Genomic DNA, 17835 nt, shown 5'->3' on the forward strand with positions numbered 1-17835 from the left:
GGACAGCCACCTGTCTGAAATGTTTTAGGGTTTCCTGCTTGAGCAGGGGGTTGGACTAGAAGACCTCCAAGGTCCCTTCCAGCATTATTCTGATTGGAGAAAGAAAAGAAAGAAAGAAAAGGAGAGGGAAGGAGAGGTGAGGAAGGAGGGAGGAAAGGAAGGAAGGAAGGCAGGCAGGAAGGAAGGAAGAACAAAAGAGGAAGGAGGGGGGGAAGTGGGGGTCAGGAATATAGATGGATGGATGGCTATGAACTTCCCTTCCTTCTGCCTTGTCAGTGTGGCGTCTGCTGTCACTCACACCCCTCCAAATTCTCCTTCAAGTTGTCATAGCAAGGCTGGTGGGGATTATGCTAACTTAGTGTCCAGAATTGATTCAAGTGGAACGCATGTTTGACTAGCGGAACCGCTGGTGTGAGCGAGAAGCGTTGAGACCTACAATTTTCCCACCTTCTGGAAACAATTCGGCATTGTTTGGCGCAAGGCTTGGTGATCTCTGTCCTGCAGCTGTGAATGACAAGCACTCGGAGGCCGGGGTGCAGCTCTTTTGAATTTCTAAGACCCTTTCAGGAAGTCCCTACGGCCTCGTTCGCCCATTGTCTTCCCCCTCTCCCTTTTGACTCCCTCTCGCCCATTTTTTTCGGCCCTCTTTATCCAAATTTCAAGCTTTTCAATACTTAATGTACTTTGCCTCGGCTTCTTTCACCGGCCAGAATTTCCACGCAAGGCTCCACCGTTGGCAGGCAGTTTCCCCCTCCGTCAACTGTCTTTCCAAAAAAAAAAGAAACCGCCAGAAAAATTACTTTATTGGCACTCCATTGATGATGGAGATTTCTACCGGGGATGTGTGTTTTTCAATGAAGGGCTGGGGGAAAAAAACACACCCCACATTTGAGTTCTGGAGAGCTTGAGAGCTACCCATGAAAGCCCAAACCAGTTGGGGAGGAAGGCACCCCTGGAGGAGATGGGGCACCCCACTTTCAGAAAGGCAGCGTTGTGTCGATCTGAAGCACAGTCTGTGTGTTGTAATCATTTGGGGGAGGGGAGAATAAGTTTCCAAAGGAGATCTCTGATCTTTTGGGTACAATTTTTCCCAGGGCAACTCATTTTGAGCCTTGCCAAAAAAAAAACCAAACCATTGTTATTTTAATTCCCTGATCCACACCCTGTTAAGATTCCGTTAAGCTAAATTTAATTCCATAATTCTGAGACAATAATATAATAATGGCTGGCCTCAGCTTGATTTGGGGATTTTTAAAAAAATGTTTCCCATCTAACCTATAGACCTGGGATCTCCAGTTGGTCTCCCATCTGCTCCTATCTCAAGATCCAATTCCATTCTGCTCTTTGGAGATTTGCCCAGGTTAGCTTTGTATTGTATTTCGATTTCTATTGAAATGACGACAAAAAACATTTCCTCGCGTTAAATTCAACTCATGGATACCTCCCTATTGTTTCACTGCAGCAAAATATAACAGCAGTTCACTATTTTGCTTTCTTCCGGGATACAGGTAGTCCCCGAGTTATGACCACAGCTGAGTCCAAAATTTCTGTTGTTCAGCAAGACAGTAGTGAATGGAGCTTTGCCCCGTTTTATGGCCTTTCTTGTCACAGTTTTTAAGTGGAGCGTTGCAGTTTTTAACTTAGTAACACGGTGAAGTGAATCTGTCTTCCTCCATCAACTTTGCTTGTCAGAAAGTCATCAAAGGGAATCATCTGGCAAATAGGAGCCAATTGATAAGTGTCTGAATTTTGATCATGTGACCATGGGGGAGGGGGAGGGGTTTGCCGCCAGTATTACTGCCGGTTCAATGTGGGGCGCAATTTTGCTCCGCGCACGTGTGGTTGCCTATAAATAGATCTGCGCATGCACAGAACATTTAAAAATGAAAAAAACCAAAAACATGCTGCAATCAACCGGGGAACTGGTTCGGAGGCATGGCAGGCCTGGGTCTCTGTCGGTTCCAGTGACCCAGGCTGCCAAACCACTACCGGTTCAGCCGAACCAGTCCGAACCAGTAGGCACCCACCTCTGATGTAACCATGGGGATGCTGCAATGGTTGTTAATGTTTAAAAAAAGGTCATCAGTCACTTTTTTTCAGTGCTGTTGTAACTTTGAATGGTTACTAAACAAACTGTTGTAAGTCAAGGACTACCTATAACCCCATCCTGGGAATAGAGAGCTGCGTTTTAATCTTCTTTCCAGCTTAACCAACAACCCTAAGATTTCTTGATGTTGTCTCATTTACCTATTATCAAAATATGACTCCGATTGACTTGTTATCTATCAAATGCATTCCACAACAGGATGCCTTTATTGATGGGCTACCCGGGGAAAGTCCGAGGTGTCGCAGCCTGGAAACCTTCCAAATTCAGCACTTCGCCATCTTCAAAAATTAAAATAGGTTCTCTCTTGCCCCCTTCATGACGTCTCTTCTTCTCAGGCAATCTAGAGCAGGGTTCCTCAACCTGAGCCACATGAAAATATGTGTCCAAACTTGGGAACTTTAAGACTTGTGGACTTCAACTCCTAGAATTCCCCAGCTAACATTCCTCAAATGCCTCCACCAGCAGGATTCTGGGAGTTGGAGTCCAGACACCTTGAAGTTGAGAAATACTGGTTTAGAGACTGTAGAGCAGGGGTGTCCAAACTTGGGAACTTTAAGACTTGTGGGCTTCAATTCCCAGAATTCCCCAGCCAGCCATGCTGTACAATGCTGTCCACAACCGTACAGAAAGGTGCTTTATTTTCTTTCTTTTAGCTTTGAAAACTTTTTAGTAGAAAAATGTTGCTTCTCTAAACCAATTGTCCCAAAGGTGCTTTTTCAGGAGGCAACTGGACTTTGTTGTTTTCTCTTTGAAGATGTTTCGCTTCTCATCCAAGAAGCTTCTTCAGCTCTGTCAGGATCCTTCCATTCCCCAACTACCCTGTCAGAGCTGAATATATATAATCATAATATATATAACTCCCTGTGTAATCTAGAAGTTTACATTCAGCCTTTGGAGAGCTATTGTCGTCCGTGTCAACAGGACTAAATTAGATCAACCCAAGATGTGATTTGGCCCAAGGCAGATTCCTTCCTAGTTTAATGTTTAATTAAAGGAGGCAAATCCTTGCCTTCATTCTTTCCTTCCTACCCCATCTTAAAGTAGAATAAAATATGGATTAAAATATAAGAATGAAGACATGGCATAAAAGGGACAGTTAGAAGCTTGCTTAAAGGGACAGGGAAATGTCATCAGCCTTCAACCACAACACGTTCCAGCAAATGTCCCGATGTCAAAAGTCCAAAACCACAAGGTTCAATTAAAGTTCGTTAATGGCACGTAGTCCATACCTGTAACAAAAGGAGAAGTAAGACCCCCATCTCCTTATAAGGCTTTTCCCTCAAGGTAACCAATAAGAAATGAGTAAAGTGTTTCCGTGTTACACTGTCTTTGAGAATGTATAAGAATGCGTGCATCAATAATAAAGATTGTTTAGAACTTGCAGTGTTAGCCATGGGCTAACGTTTCTGAACCTGGCTGCCAAATAAACTTTTCCTGTATCCTGAGAAGTCTAAAGCCTGTCATTTTCTGCAACAATCTGATTAATTTCAGTGGCATTTCATATGCATACATCCATTCCTTTTCTTTTTTTAAAAAAATAAAAATAAATTAGGATCCGTGCTACAGGTCAGAGAAGGGACCTTTTAATCAGATTTCTCCATTTATGTATTTTTTTAAAAAAATCACAGATGTTGCTATGGAAAAATTTAAGTTTAGAAAGCACAGAAGAAAGGCACAGAAAGCATATGATAAAGGAGCCACAACTGGAAAGCAGGTGTGGTCAAAAAAAGTCAAGATGTCAGTTGTTTTGGTGCATTTGAAGTCCCATTTGGTTTTTATATTGGATGCACACATATAACAAATCAGTTGGAGCTATGTTCGCACTTCTGCAGCCCCCATTTTGATCTTTTTGACCAACCCCCTCAGGATACTCTGCTTAATTTTCACTTTTGGGGGAGAAAATATCCCTAAAATAGTGTGTTGCGATTCTTGTGGGTTTATACCGGTTTCAGATGCTTTATTAATACAGGTAGTTTTCAGATGTTTCGTGTGCTTTTATCACTGGAGGTTTTTAAGAAGAAACTGGACAGTCTAAAAATGGTATAGGATCTCCTGCTTGAGCAGGGGTTGGGCTAGAAGACCTCCAAGGTCCCTTCCAGCTCTATTCTGATTCGGATCCTTAGTCCTCGACTTACAACTTTAGTGACCATTCAAAATTACAACGGCATTGAAAAAAGTGACTTATGACCAGGGGGGAAAATAAACTTACCTTCGCTACCGGTTCGCAAATGTGAGCGCATGGGCCACCTCCCGTGCATCCACAGAGACATGATGAAGTCCGGGCGGTGGGCGGAGCCTGTTACCGAGGGCACCTGCAAAGGTAAGTGGAACAGCGAGCGGGGGGGTAAGGGGGGAAATCCGCTGTTCCACACGTTTTATATTAGCTAGAAAGCAGGAAATCCGACAATACTAGCTAATATAAATTGCGCGTCACATCTGATTGTCGGAAATACCGGTTTGCTTGAACCAGTAGCATTTCTTTACTACTGGTTTGGGCGAACCGGTAGTATTTTTACTACTGGTTGGGGCAAACCGGTCCGAACCGGTAACTTTTCATCCTTGCTTATGACTATTTTTCACACTTAAAACCATTGTAGCATCCCCATTGTCATCAAAATGTGGACGCTTGGCAACTGACTCATATTTATGACGGTTGCAGTATCCCGTGGTCATGTGATCCCCTTGGTGACTTTCTGACAAGCAAAGTCAATGGGGAGCGCCTGATTCATTTAACAACCGTGTCACTCCCCTAACAATTGCAGCAATTCACTTAGCAACTGTGGCAAGAAAGGTTGTAAAATGGGGCAAGACTCACTTAACCAATGTCTCCCTCAACAACAGAAATGTTGGGTTCAATTGTAGTCATACATCAAGGACTACCTGTATTATGGAATCAGTTTCTTAATATCCATAATACAAAACTTGTTTTTCTGGAATGGTATGGTGTCTTCTGCTTAAGCAGGGATTCGACTAGGACAACTCCAAGGTCCCTTCAGACTCTGTTATTCTGTTATTCTATTCCACCGATGCACCTTGAACTGATTGGACTAGGACAACTCCAAGTTCCCTTCAATCTCTGTTATTCTGTTATTCTATTCCACCGATGCACCTTGAACTGACATTTTGATAGAACCATCCACTCCAGATCCAAAATCTTTTCCCCAGAAATGCATGAGTGGCATAAATATCTGAGTGACAAGGGGACCAATGTCCCCCTTTAATCTCCAAAACAAAAAAAACACCCAAAAAGACAGAGAAAAACAAGTCGGTCTCCAGTTCTCCAGCAGCCAGCTTTCCGCTCGCTATCATGTTTTCTGCAAATATAGAGCTTATAAATATATGAATTTATCAGCTGGGAAAATCCATTCTTTTACCTGGAGCAAAATGCTAACCAGGAGCCTTCTCAGCTGCAGCTGACAATTCAAAAGGGTCTCGAATCACATATGAGACAAATCACTTTCAGTTAGGAAGAGTGAGCGAGTAAGAGAGAAAGTCAAGCATCCAGAAGAGGGGATGTTTGCAGAAACAGGGGATCTTGGTAGATAGATCCACCGTCGGGATCTCTACTCTCCAAGTAGCTTCCAGCAAGGCCAGCTTTTTTACAAGGCTGCCATTTGGACAAGAACGGTGCTTTGGACAATTTAGACTGAATGAAACCCACCAGGAAATGAGAGACAATGTGAGAGCTATGTTTAAAGGCACATTATTTTACGCAAACTAAACAAATTAAATTGTGGGGAGGGGTTGCTATCATTCCAGACGGGTCAAATGGTGTGGTCCAGAGGCCACAAGGATGAGCAGATTAGGATTCTGCCTGGCTTTTTTAGGGTCTTGATTTTTTTTAGACCACTGCCCTGTTTGAGATATCGTTGCAATCAAAACCTCTTAAGTGACTATCATTTTAAAAATCTGGATTTCTTCTTCTTCGTTGCAAAGTTGTGTCTGACCCATCGCGACCCCATGGACAACATTCCTCCAGGCCTTCCTGTCCTCTACCATCCTCTGGAGTCCATTTAAGCTCATGCCTACTTCTTCAGTGACTTCATCCATCCCCCTCATTCTCTGTCGTCCCCTTCTTCTTTTGCCCTCCATCTTTCCCAGCATGAGGCTCTTCTCCAGGGAGTCCTTCCTTCTCATTAGGTGGCCAAAGGATTTGAGTTTCCTCTTCAGGATCTGGGCTTCTAAAGAGCAGTCAGGGTTGATCTCCTCTAGGACTGACCGGTTGGATTGCCTTGCAGTCCAAGGGACTCGCAGGAATCTTCTCCAGCACCATAGTTCAAAGGCCTCCATTCTTTGGCGCTCAGGATTCCTTATAGTCCAACTTTCACAGCCATCCATTGCAACTGGGAAAACCAGAGCCTTAACTAAACACACTTTTGTTGGCAGAGTGATGTCTCTGGTTTTTCGTAGGCTGTCTAGATTTGCCATAGCTTTCCTCCCCAAGAGCAAGCTTCTTTTAATTTCTTGGCTGCAGTCCCCATCTGCAGGGATCTTGGAGCCCAGGAAAATAAAATCTGTCACTACCTCCATTTCTTCCCCATCTCTTTGCCAGGAATTGAGATGGCCTGAGGGGCAAATAACATGGGTTTTGTTATTTGTTAACTATCATAGTTAGTTTGTATTTTAATCTGATTTATATTCTTTCTTTTAAAGTGATGTTCAAGATTTATTAGCTTTTAACATTCCTAAACCGATAAACAAGCTGGAGACTAGTTCCTGATAAGAAAAGTTTGTTACTACAAATTGGGCAGTGGCTTATCTCTTGTGAACCCTAAACAACTTTTCTCCTTACAATTTATTCCCCTTCAGACCTCATTTTAATAAACATGCATGCTATTATCCTATCCAATCAACTTTCCTCTTTCAGACTTCTTTGTTATGTTAACTATAAAAGGGGATGTAAGCTAAAGATCGGGATTCCCTCATTGAATGAGGAATCCCTTTTGTCTGAATATTCTGATCAATTGTAATCAAACGGGTGACTTCCGGTTCCGGCGGCTGACGGCGATGGACAAGCTTTGCTCGCCCCGCGCTTCCCTGGTGGGCTCCCCACTCCTTGGGGGGCACAGGACGCCCCGTAGAGGCTCCTGCCGGAGGAGCGGCACTGCGGGAGATACCCTGGATCGGCGGCGGCCGGGTGGGCCCCCGCTTCGCTCTAGGCACCGGGGAGCATGATGGGGGACGCTCCAGCGTCTTCGCTGCAAGGCTGACGGAAGAAAAAAACAAGCAGAAGGATGCGGCTGCGGTGTGGTGAGGCGACAACTCCCTCTCATTCCCTTCACTAATTTGGAAAAATTGCCAACTTCACTTTCGGCTTGGCTGGGGAAGCGCGGCTGGAGGGAGGGGGATTTCCCCCCCCCTCGGACAGGCGGCTTGAAACAATTTTGCTCTCAGCCCCAAGGGAAGGAGGAGGGGGGAGAGCCAACTAAGGATGTCACGCTCCTATTAATGGCGAATTTTGAACTTAAATCTACAATGGAATGATGATCTGGAAAGTTTGAAAATTTTGAAAACTTTGTTATGCCTCCAAACCCGAAGCTGGCAGGGCAAGATGGCACACTTCCGCTGTCTTTATGAATTGTGAAACTTGAGTCCACCTTTAAAACTTCAGGCTTCCGGTCTTTGTCTCCGTGCTACTCAGACAAATCTCTTGTTGACTGCTATCTTTTGGACTCCCTGGAGTGAAAAATTTAACTCTATTGCCAGGGTGATTAGAAAAATCCTTTTCTGCCTGGATCTTCTGTCTCCTGGACTCTCCTGGCTGTTCTATCTCTCTGACTGATCACTCTCTGTACTGACTGAACTCTTTATCCTACAAACAATGTCTCCTAAAAAACCACCTCCTGGAAAGCCTGAATTTGCTACTTCTGCCCTGACATCTGCAACCTCCAGTCCTAGTACACAATCAATGATAACAGCTTTGATGCAACCTAAAACTACAGAGACTGAGTTTCAACAAATGTTTCAGCAACTTCTACAGGGACAAGAGGAAATAAAAAAACAACTAAAGGAGATGAAAGAAGAAATTAAAGAAAACCAGGCCCAAATCAATAAAAACTCACAGAGACTGGATCTTTTGGAGGGTGGGACGGCTGAGATGAGGGAGGGGATGGAAGGGGTGCAGAAGGGGAACAAAGAACTTGATACCCAACAGATGAAAATAGAATTTGAGAGAATGTCCTTTTACCTTAGATTTCAAAATGTGGTGGAGGCAGATGATGAAAATATAAGGGACATTATGACAAGTATTTTGGCTGAATACATCCAGAGAAAGAAACAACAGATGGGGTGGGAAATAGATTTGGTTTATAGAGTGAACTCAGCTTATGCTAGAACACATAACGTACCCAGGGAAGTACACATTAAATTTCTCAGAAAAAGTACAAGAGATGAAATTCTGAGTGCACAAAGGGGGCAAGATTTGAAATACCAGGACAGGCAAATAACCATTCTGAAACAGATCCCCAAGAAAGTGAGGGAAAAAAGAAAAAGCTATTCGCAGCTAGCGAAGAAATTATACCAGAAGGGGGTCTGGTTCAGATGGCTGATGCCTGAAGGTATGCTAGTATTCTGGGAGGACACAAGAGTTAGAATTAATACACCCATAGAGGCACAGGCCTTTATGGAAAAAAACAAAGCTCTCTTAGAAAAACCAGATGACTCTACACCAGATACACAGGACACGGGAGGGGCCGGAGCTCTGCCAGCGGGGGGAGATGGGGCGACACCGAGAAAACTCAGATCACAAAAATGAATAAAAAAATCTGCTTGACATAAGTTGACCGAAATTATTAATTGAATTTATATGCTGACTATATGTTACTATTTAGTAATGAATTTTCTGTAAATGTATACTTTGAGTATGGAGGGAGGGGGCACCTACCGCACATTGCAACTGCCAAAATTTGTACCTTTCCATTACCTTTTTCCCTGTAAATTTTTTAAAAAACCAATAAAACTTTGTTTTAAAAAAAATTGTAATCAAATGATCTATCCTGTCTCAGTTTGTCTCATTGGAAAATATGCACACCGAGGTACAAGCCTGAAAAAGCCATATTTCTTCCCCTGCCGTCCATTGCAACTGGGAAAACCAAAGCCTTGACTATACACACTTTTGTTGGCAGGGGGATGATGTCTCTGCTTTTTCTAAAGCTTGGATTTCTAAAACTTCTAAAATCATACCAAATGCCTCCTTCCTTTTTTTATAGGCAAACACACACACACGCAGACACACACACAGGTATACAGAGACACTGAGGAGGTCAATCATTTCTTCTCAGTCCTGGAAACATTCACAACTATAGAAAGTCCTCACTTAATGGACAGTCGTTTTATGACCCTTTGAAGTTATGATGGTCATGAAATGGGTGCTTCGTGGCTTGTAAAGCACATTGTAAATTGTTGTGTCACCCCTACCAATTATGTGACCAAATGTTGGATGGATCAGCTTTATGACCTGTTGTAGCATTCTGGCAGGGGTGGGTTCCTGCCAGTTCTAACCTCTTCTATAGAAGAGGTTCCACAAATCTACCGTGCCGTTTAGAACCGGTTCCAGCTCCCTCCCTCCACCCGTCCGCACATCATCAAGATGAAAAGCGAGAGGAGGAACTCTGGGAGTTGAAGTCCACAAGTCTTAAAACTGTCAAGTTTGAACACCCCTGGGGTTTTTATTTTCTAAAGGGTTAGGGGTGCAAGGGTCTTGTAACTTGACAGCTTTAAGACTCACGTGCTTCAAATGCCAGAGTTTCTGAGCCAACATTTTGGTTGCTAAGCAAGAGCGTTGTTAAGTGAGTTTCACCACATTTTACAAGTTGGCCACGCCCACCAAGTCACATAGCCGGCAAGCCACTCCCACCCAGTCACATGGCTGGCAAGCCACTCCCACAAAGCAGGCCACACCTACAGAAGAGGTTCTAAAAAAATTTGAAACCCACCACTGCATTCTGGGGACATGTGACTTCAATTCACAATGTTTTTTGTTGTTTTCTTGCACTTTTTTCTAGTTTACAGCAAAATTTGCCCATTCATATGAATGGGTTCGCTTAACAACCACTGAATTCATTTAATGACTGTGACGTTTCCTTTAATGACTGCTGTGAAAAGGGCTGGCTAATTTATTTTCGGTCACAAGGATGCCATATGTCCGAAATGACTTATGACCATAATTCGGGGTTTCATAAGTCAAGAACTATACTGTAATGTGCCAATGTTTGGAGGAAATAAAGGTTATTTTGATAATATTTATGTGAGATTTCTTCTGTTTGGTTGCCCAGCAAGAAAAAAAAAAACTGAATAGGACTCTCGTGGGTATTTTGCTCCAGCTTAAAAAAAATAGATTTTTGCAGCTGATAAATTGATATTTTAAGAAGCTCAGTATTGGCAGAAAACACAGCCCAACTTTTTGAGCCCAAAATTTCTGTTGCTAAGCAAAAGTTGTTAACTGACATTTTATTATTATTTTTCTTGCCACCGTTGTTAAGTGAATGGCAACGGTTGTTAAGTTAGTAACATGGTTTTTTGACCATCATAAATATGAGCCAGTTGCCAACTGTTCGAGTTTTGATCATGTGGCTATGAGGATGCTGCAATGGACATAAGTATGAAAAACGGTCATAAGTCGCTTTTTTCAGTGCTGGTTGTAACTTTGAACGCTCACGAAAGAAATGGCTGTACATCGAGGACAACTGTGCTCTTCTTTGGATTTTGAAGCAGACATGGCAGCAAAGAAATTAAAAGCTTGTTATTTAATTTAATAGCTGGGAGAGCAAGGTGGGTGATGGGCCAGAATACATAGTGATGGTTGATTGATAGGAGAGTGGGGGCTCCTGCATGAGGCAATCTACATTATGATTGGTTGTTGGGTGTAAAGGGGGAGTTTCTTATTTTTCCCGCCTTTTTCTTCTGTGTCTTCTGTATGCTCTTCTGTGATTTACCTGGCAATTTACTTCATGATGTCATGATGTGCCTGACTATCTTGTTGGCTGTAAATATAGATGTAAAATATATTTATTTATATAAAATTACAAGTTCATTTGAGCAACTCTGACTTCGTTTGGACACCGGCTGTGCAAATCCCTGAAATACACACACACACACACACACACACACACACACACACACACACACACACACATATGCTGGTCTTGCTGAATATAAATAAGCATAAGCAAACATAAACATAAACATAAACATAAACACAAACACAAACACAAACATAAACAAACAGCTGTGTCTGTGTGTGTATGTTTCAGCATAACTCTGGAACACCTTGAGCAATTTCAACCAAACTTGGTACACAGATGACTTATTCTCTGGGAACAAATACTGTGGGGGGTAAGACATCCCTAACACCACTCGGTGTGTGTGTTCTGTTAAGATATAGCCTGTTGTGCCTTAAAATGACTTCTACCATACTGCCGTAAAATGACTTCTACTGTACAGCCAGGGGTGGGTTCCTGCCAGTTCTAACCTCTTCCATAGAAGAAGTTCTGCAAATCTACCGTGCCGTTTAGAACCGGTTCCAGCTCCCTCCCCCCCCCCCGTCCGCACATCATCAAGATGAAGAGCGAAAGGAGGAATTCTGGGAGTTGAAGTCCACAAGTCTTAAAGCTGTCAAGTTTGAACACCCCAGGGTTTTTTTTTCTAAAGGGCTAGGGGTGCAAGGGTCTTGTAACTTGACAGCTTTAAGACTTGCATGCTTCAATGCCAGAGTTCCTGAGCCAACATGACTGGAGGAGGAATTCTGGGAGTTGAAGTTCACAAGTCTTAAAGCTGTCAAGTTTGAACACCCCTGGGTTTTTTTCCTAAGGGTTAGGGGTGCGAGGGTCTTGTAACTTGACAGCTTTAAGACTTGTGTGCTTCAAATGCCAGAGTTACTGAGCCAACATTTTGCTTGCTAAGCAAGAGCATTGTTAAGTGAGTTTCACATTTTACAAGTTGGCCACGCCCACCCATTCACATGACTGCCAAACCACCCCCACTCGGTCACATGGCTGGCAAGCCACTCCCATCTGGTCACATGGCCGGCAAGCCACTCATACCCGGTCATATGGCCGGCAAGCCATTCCCACAAAGCAGGCCACATCTACAGAAGAGGTTCTAAAAAATTTTGAAACCCACCTCTGTGTACAGCGCAGTGGAGTTGCCATGGTAACGGCTTCACAGTACTCCACAAGTCGGCTCCCTCTGGTAAGAGGAAAAATCCAACGTTAGAAATTACTCTAAGCAACTCATTGTAAGTTGAGAACTGCCTACAAGAGGGCAAAATGTTTCAATAAGGCTTCTCTTCTTGGTGAACTTAAGGGAGGACAGATTTTTGCTGAAAATCTATTGTAGTGGACTTCCCTTCAAGTCTTAGAGTCCTAAAGTTGGAAGGGCTCTTAGAGGTCATCTAGTCCAACCCACTGCCCAGTGTAAGAATCCTCATTCCAAGCAAATGGCTACTCAAACATTTCTTGAAAACCTCCAGTGCTGGAGCATCCATTTCGCCACACTTCTTTGTCCCCCAACTCTTTAGCCCTGTGATGGTGAACAGGTGGTACGCATAGCCATATTTGCCGGCACGGCAGTCCTCAGCTCTAGTGCACATGTGCACACTGGCCAGCTGATTTTCGGCCTTTGAGAAGGCCGGGGGAGGCCATTTTCTCCCTCCCGGGGCTTTAGGAAAGCCTCTGGAGCCTGGGGAGGTTGAAAAACAGGTCCAACGGGCAAACCAGAAGTTCGTTCCCGAACTTCATGTTGGGCTGTTTTTCGCCCTCCCAGGCTCCAAAGGCTTTCCTGAAACCTAGGGAGGGTGAAAACAGTGTGTGTGTGGGTGTCATGCGTGCATTTGCAGGTGGGGATGTCGCACGCACATGCACAGGTGAAGGGGTACCCGTGCATCAGTGGTGGGTTGTAGGCGGTATGCCCTGGTACGGGCATACCGGAGCCTTGCCAGAGCACCAGATACCATTCTGGTATGGTGCTCTGGTGGGCCCACCCGCCCGCCCAAGCTCCTTAGCGTCTTTTAAAGCTTTTGGCGCTTCCTCACACATGCATGCCGCGTACAGCGCCTGCGCGACGCTCCACCGAGCAGCTGGAGCATCGCGGAGGTTTGCGTAAGTGTCGTTTGCAGCTACAACGCATGTGCGCACTGCACACGTCCATGTGGGTGACGCCGGGCCCGTTCCAACCGAGCTGGTTGGAATGGGATTCGGAACCCGCCACTGCCGTGCGTGCATGTATACAGTTTTGGCACACCTTTAGAAAAAGGTTAGCCATCACTGCTCTAGTCCCAGGATCCCCAATCCCCTGTCCATGGACCAACACCGGGCTGCAACATGTCAGCAACCGGGCTGCACAAACATGTGAAACCCCATCCATGGGATGCAGGCAGCATGCAAACCCACACTCCCTTCGGTCCACAGAAAAATCTTTCTCCATGGAACTGGTCCGTGGTGCCCAAAAGTTTGGGGGCCACTGCTCTAGCTTGCCTCTGGCAATGCAATTCCTGGCCGGATGGTCCCTCCATGTTTTGGTCCCTCAAAAGGAATCATGGATAGTTATGTTTTCTGCATCTGTAGCACCACAGAGGCTGAGCCTTGAGGGGGTGGGGGTCACTAGGATGTCACAATGCAGGACTTGGGGATGTCATAATGAAGGGCTTGGAGATATTGCAGGACTGGCAAAGTCAACTCTGTATTTCCTGTGTTGCTAAATCTAAAACAGGAAGAGGAAGGTCTGGCAATGTTTCAAAACAAATCTCTATGCCCAGAGCTGCAGGGAGAAGGATAGTGACCTCGTTTGGTGATGTCATGAGTTGATATCAAGCGAGATAAGAATGATCCACTCCGAAGCTTCAGATGGGCTTAACTGCAGCTCCCAGAGTGGAGGTACCGTCCCTGTCCTAATATTCCCTTGTATTTGTATCCATTTCATGTATTCATAATCATATTTATACACATAGCTGTTACCTAATTCATGCTTGATGAAGTAAATAAATAAATAAAATAAAAATTTTCAATGTGACAAAAAGGGACAAAATGATCCCCCGAGTGAGGAATGATCATATGGTTTAGGTTTAAGTTTAGGTTTAGGTTTAAGTTTAGGTTTAGGTTTATTTGGATTTATATGCCGCACTTCTCCAAAGGACTCAGGGCGGCGTACAACATTAAAAACACACATCACAAAAGTTAAAAAAAAGATTAAACCCAATTCCAAAAAGACCAAACCGATTTTTTTTTTTTAAAAAAAGAAACAGTACATTTAAAATAAATTAACATTAACATTAACAGGCCAGGCCGGCTTGCTGGAAAAGCCAACTTTTTAGGGCGCGTCGGAAGGACCGGAGGTCAGGGATTATGCGAAGCTCCAGGGGCAGCTCATTCCAGAGGGAAGACGCTCCCACAGAGAAGGCTCTCCCCCTGGGGGTCACCAGCCGACACTGTCTGGCCGACGGCACCCTGAGGAGGCCAACTCTGTGGGATCATACTGGACGGTGGGAGGCTACTGGTGGCAGTAGGTGGCCTCGCAGGTACCCTGGGCCTAAGCCTATTCCCTTCATTTAATTATTTTGATTTAAATTCGATTCAAATTTAAGCTCAAGCATTTTCATTTTTAAAAATGACTGATACTCCACTTTTTTTTAACCAGAGGGCATTCAGAGTCGCTGTCTTCGATTGTAATTTACGAAATGAGTAAAACCTGGCTTAAAAAGCTTAGCTTTTGTTCATCAGAAAGCCAGCCTCAATTGAGAGTTTTGTCCTGGACCTGCCCAGATTTTCTCTCTCTGTTCCGATCCTACCTTTTGTGGAGGTGATCCGCAATCCCAGCAACTGGACAAGGAGCCTTGGTAGGAAATGATGCCAGCTCTTAAACCCACTGAAATATAATGTCTACTTCCTCCAAGGTAAAAGGTCAGAGTGGGCCATGTCACAAAAGAGGCCTTGGTGATGTCAAGAGGCCTTCCTGATCAGGATGAAACACAGTGATGGTGGAGATCCCATCCTTGATGGGACTCCAGGATTGTCATCTCCTGAACTTGAAAAACAAACACATGTTTGGGAGGGGACATTCATTTGACCCCAGTCATTGAAAGTGGTTAGAAGAAAGACCAGGTCCATCCAATATCTAGAAGAAACACCACACTAAACCCAGCAAGGATTTTGGCCATGTGCATTGATACTGGGACTGTTACCTTGGACATAGAGAAGAGAGACATCAGCGGCCCCCAATGGCTGCTAAGATCTTTGAGACCATTGGCAAACTTAGTTTGGGCTTAGCATTCGCTGGTGGAGTGGTCAACTCTATTCTTTATAATGTGGACGCAGGTCACCGGGCGGTCATCTTTGACCGATATCTGGGTGTTCAGGATAAGGTGGTAGGAGAAGGGACTCATTTTCTCATCCCATGGCTGCAGAAGCCCATAATTTTTGACTGCCGTTCTCGCCCTCACAATATCCCTGTCACCACGGGAAGCAAAGATCTCCAGAACGTGAATCTTACTCTCCGGATCTTGTTCCGGCCAGTGATAATGCAGCTCCCTCGGATTTACACGACGATCGGCGAAGACTATGATGACCGAGTGCTACCTTCCATCACGACGGAGGTGCTCAAATCGGTGGTGGCTCGCTTCGATGCCGAGGAACTGATCACACAGAGAGAGTTGGTCTCCAGACAGGTGAATGAAGACCTGTCGGAACGGGCAGCTACCTTTGGCATCGTCCTGGATGACGTTTCTTTGACTCACCTGACGTTCAGCAAGGACTTCTTGGATGCCGTAGAAATGAAGCAAGTGGCCCAGCAGGAAGCAGAAAAGGCGAGGTTCTTTGTGGAAAAGGCAGAGTACCAGAAGAAGGCCGCTATCATCATGGCTGAAGGAGACTCGAAAGCTGCAGTGTTGATTGCCAGCTCCCTGGCTTCCGCAGGGGAAGGCCTTGTGGAACTGCGCAAACTCGAGGCAGCTGAGGACATAGCGAAACAGCTGGCCCAGTCCCGCCATGTTACCTACGTACCATCATCTCTCTTCCCATTACCTCGATGAGAGTCTGCCTTGGGCCTGTTCCTTTTCTGTTTCTTCCTATTTTCCCTTGACAGTAGCCAAATCAGTCAAAACCTATTATGAATGTCAACTGTAGAACATCAAGACGATGGTCAAAATGTAACATGGATTGGAAAATTCCTCATCTAATAAATTTCTCTCTCAATGTCCATAAATATTATTTGTACTGAATAGAATAACAGAGTTGGAAGGGACCTTGGAGGTCTTCTAGTCCAACCCCCTGCTTAGGCAGGAAACCCTATACCAGCAATGGTGAACCTTTTTTGGCTCGCGTGCCATAAGTGGGGTGAACACAGGGGGGGGTCGTGTGCAGGCGTGCCACATCCATAATGCAATGAGCGACCCCCCAGTGCACATGCGCACACTACAGGCCCCCCCCCATTTTTTGCATGCTTTTTTTGCCCTCCCCAGGCTCCAGAGGCTTTATAGGAGCCTGGGGAGGGCGAAAACAGCCTCCCCTGCCCCCCGGAAGCCCTCCGGAGGCTTCAGGGACCTTCAGGAGGCTTCCCTGAAGCCTCCGGAGCAGTCAAAATGAACATCCGAGCAAACCGGAAGTCCACTCATGTAATTTCAATGCCCTTCTTCTGTTTCCTTAATCAGCTTATCTTTAATTGTCAGTAGTGTTATCAATGATGTTGCTAATAAAATTTCTCTCTTTAAATCCATAAATTCTTTTGTTTTTGTTTTTCTGTGTCTTGCCATCTGGGGTAAAGTTCCCCTCCATTTAATTCCTCTTTCAGTATTCCACTTTTCCCATTTCCAGACATAAACCAATCACCATAAATATCAGCAGATTTAATTTCTTTATGGTCATTTTCCTCTTCGGTTTTTAGGATTCTAACCTCCACTTTTTCCACTTGATAAACATCTTCAATTTTACTTTTAGATGCTCTAAGTCTTCCAACTTCTTCTCTGTCCTCTCACATGTGTTTGATAATTTCTGAATTTCTAAGAATATCTTTTGCAGGCTTAAAGTTTCTTTCTGCTGTTGAAGTTGTGCCATTATCTCCAGCTAACAAACACTGCTGCTCTGGCTTAGAAGGTTTTTACAAGATTAAGCATAAATTCACAATAAAATTTTATTTTCACTTTTCTCTGGTTAAAGATATACTTCAAAGGGACATCTGTATGCTTTTCTTCTTATCGCTCTCTATAAACAAGCAGTGAGACCTTGGAGTGCCAAGCCAGGATAATCAGTAAGGAAAGTAAAAGTGTTTCATTTCCAATACACAAATCTCCAGCCTCCAAGTAGCAGTGTTATTGTTACAATTTTCTTTGTTTCTTTTTGCATCTTTTTTATATTCCAAGTTTTAAAAAGTCTCTTTTAAAATGGTAAAAATTCCTCACCAGTGTTGGAAACACTTTCTCTTTCCGTATCCTTCCGTTTTGCAGCCACCCCGACTTCATCAGCCTTGGCTGGATTTTTTGTTGCCGGCTTGAAGAACTTCTCTTGGATCGATCAGGGACTTTGCGACGTCCCTGAGATCAGCAGGACATATTCTTCCTGTTCACCGTGTCTGCGGGATGGTTTATGTCCGATTGGACCACCCAGTGGCAAAAGTATCAGCTGCCATCTCGGAGCATCGAGACCACACGTCCGTATCGTCGTGATGTTGGCTCCCCACCCCACCCCTAATCATCTTTGTTGCTCTTCTCTGCACTCTTTCTAGAGTCTCCACATCTTTTTTAC

At 44.4% G+C, this 17835-nt stretch overlaps 1 protein-coding gene across 1 annotated transcript; it reads left to right on the top strand.

Moving 5' to 3' along the window:
- Positions 1 to 15317: 15317 nt before the first annotated feature.
- Positions 15318 to 16127, top strand: LOC309388950 (prohibitin 1-like; the record flags this gene model as incomplete). The annotated part of the gene is made up of 1 exon (XM_081946757.1): positions 15318 to 16127. The coding sequence occupies one exon, from the start codon at positions 15318 to 15320 to the stop codon at positions 16125 to 16127; it is 810 nt and encodes a 269-aa protein (XP_081802883.1).
- Positions 16128 to 17835: the final 1708 nt, after the last annotated feature.

Source organism: Natrix helvetica (genome assembly GCF_964273705.1).
Source record: "Natrix helvetica genome assembly, chromosome: 1".
Lineage (NCBI taxonomy): Eukaryota > Metazoa > Chordata > Lepidosauria > Squamata > Natricidae > Natrix > Natrix helvetica.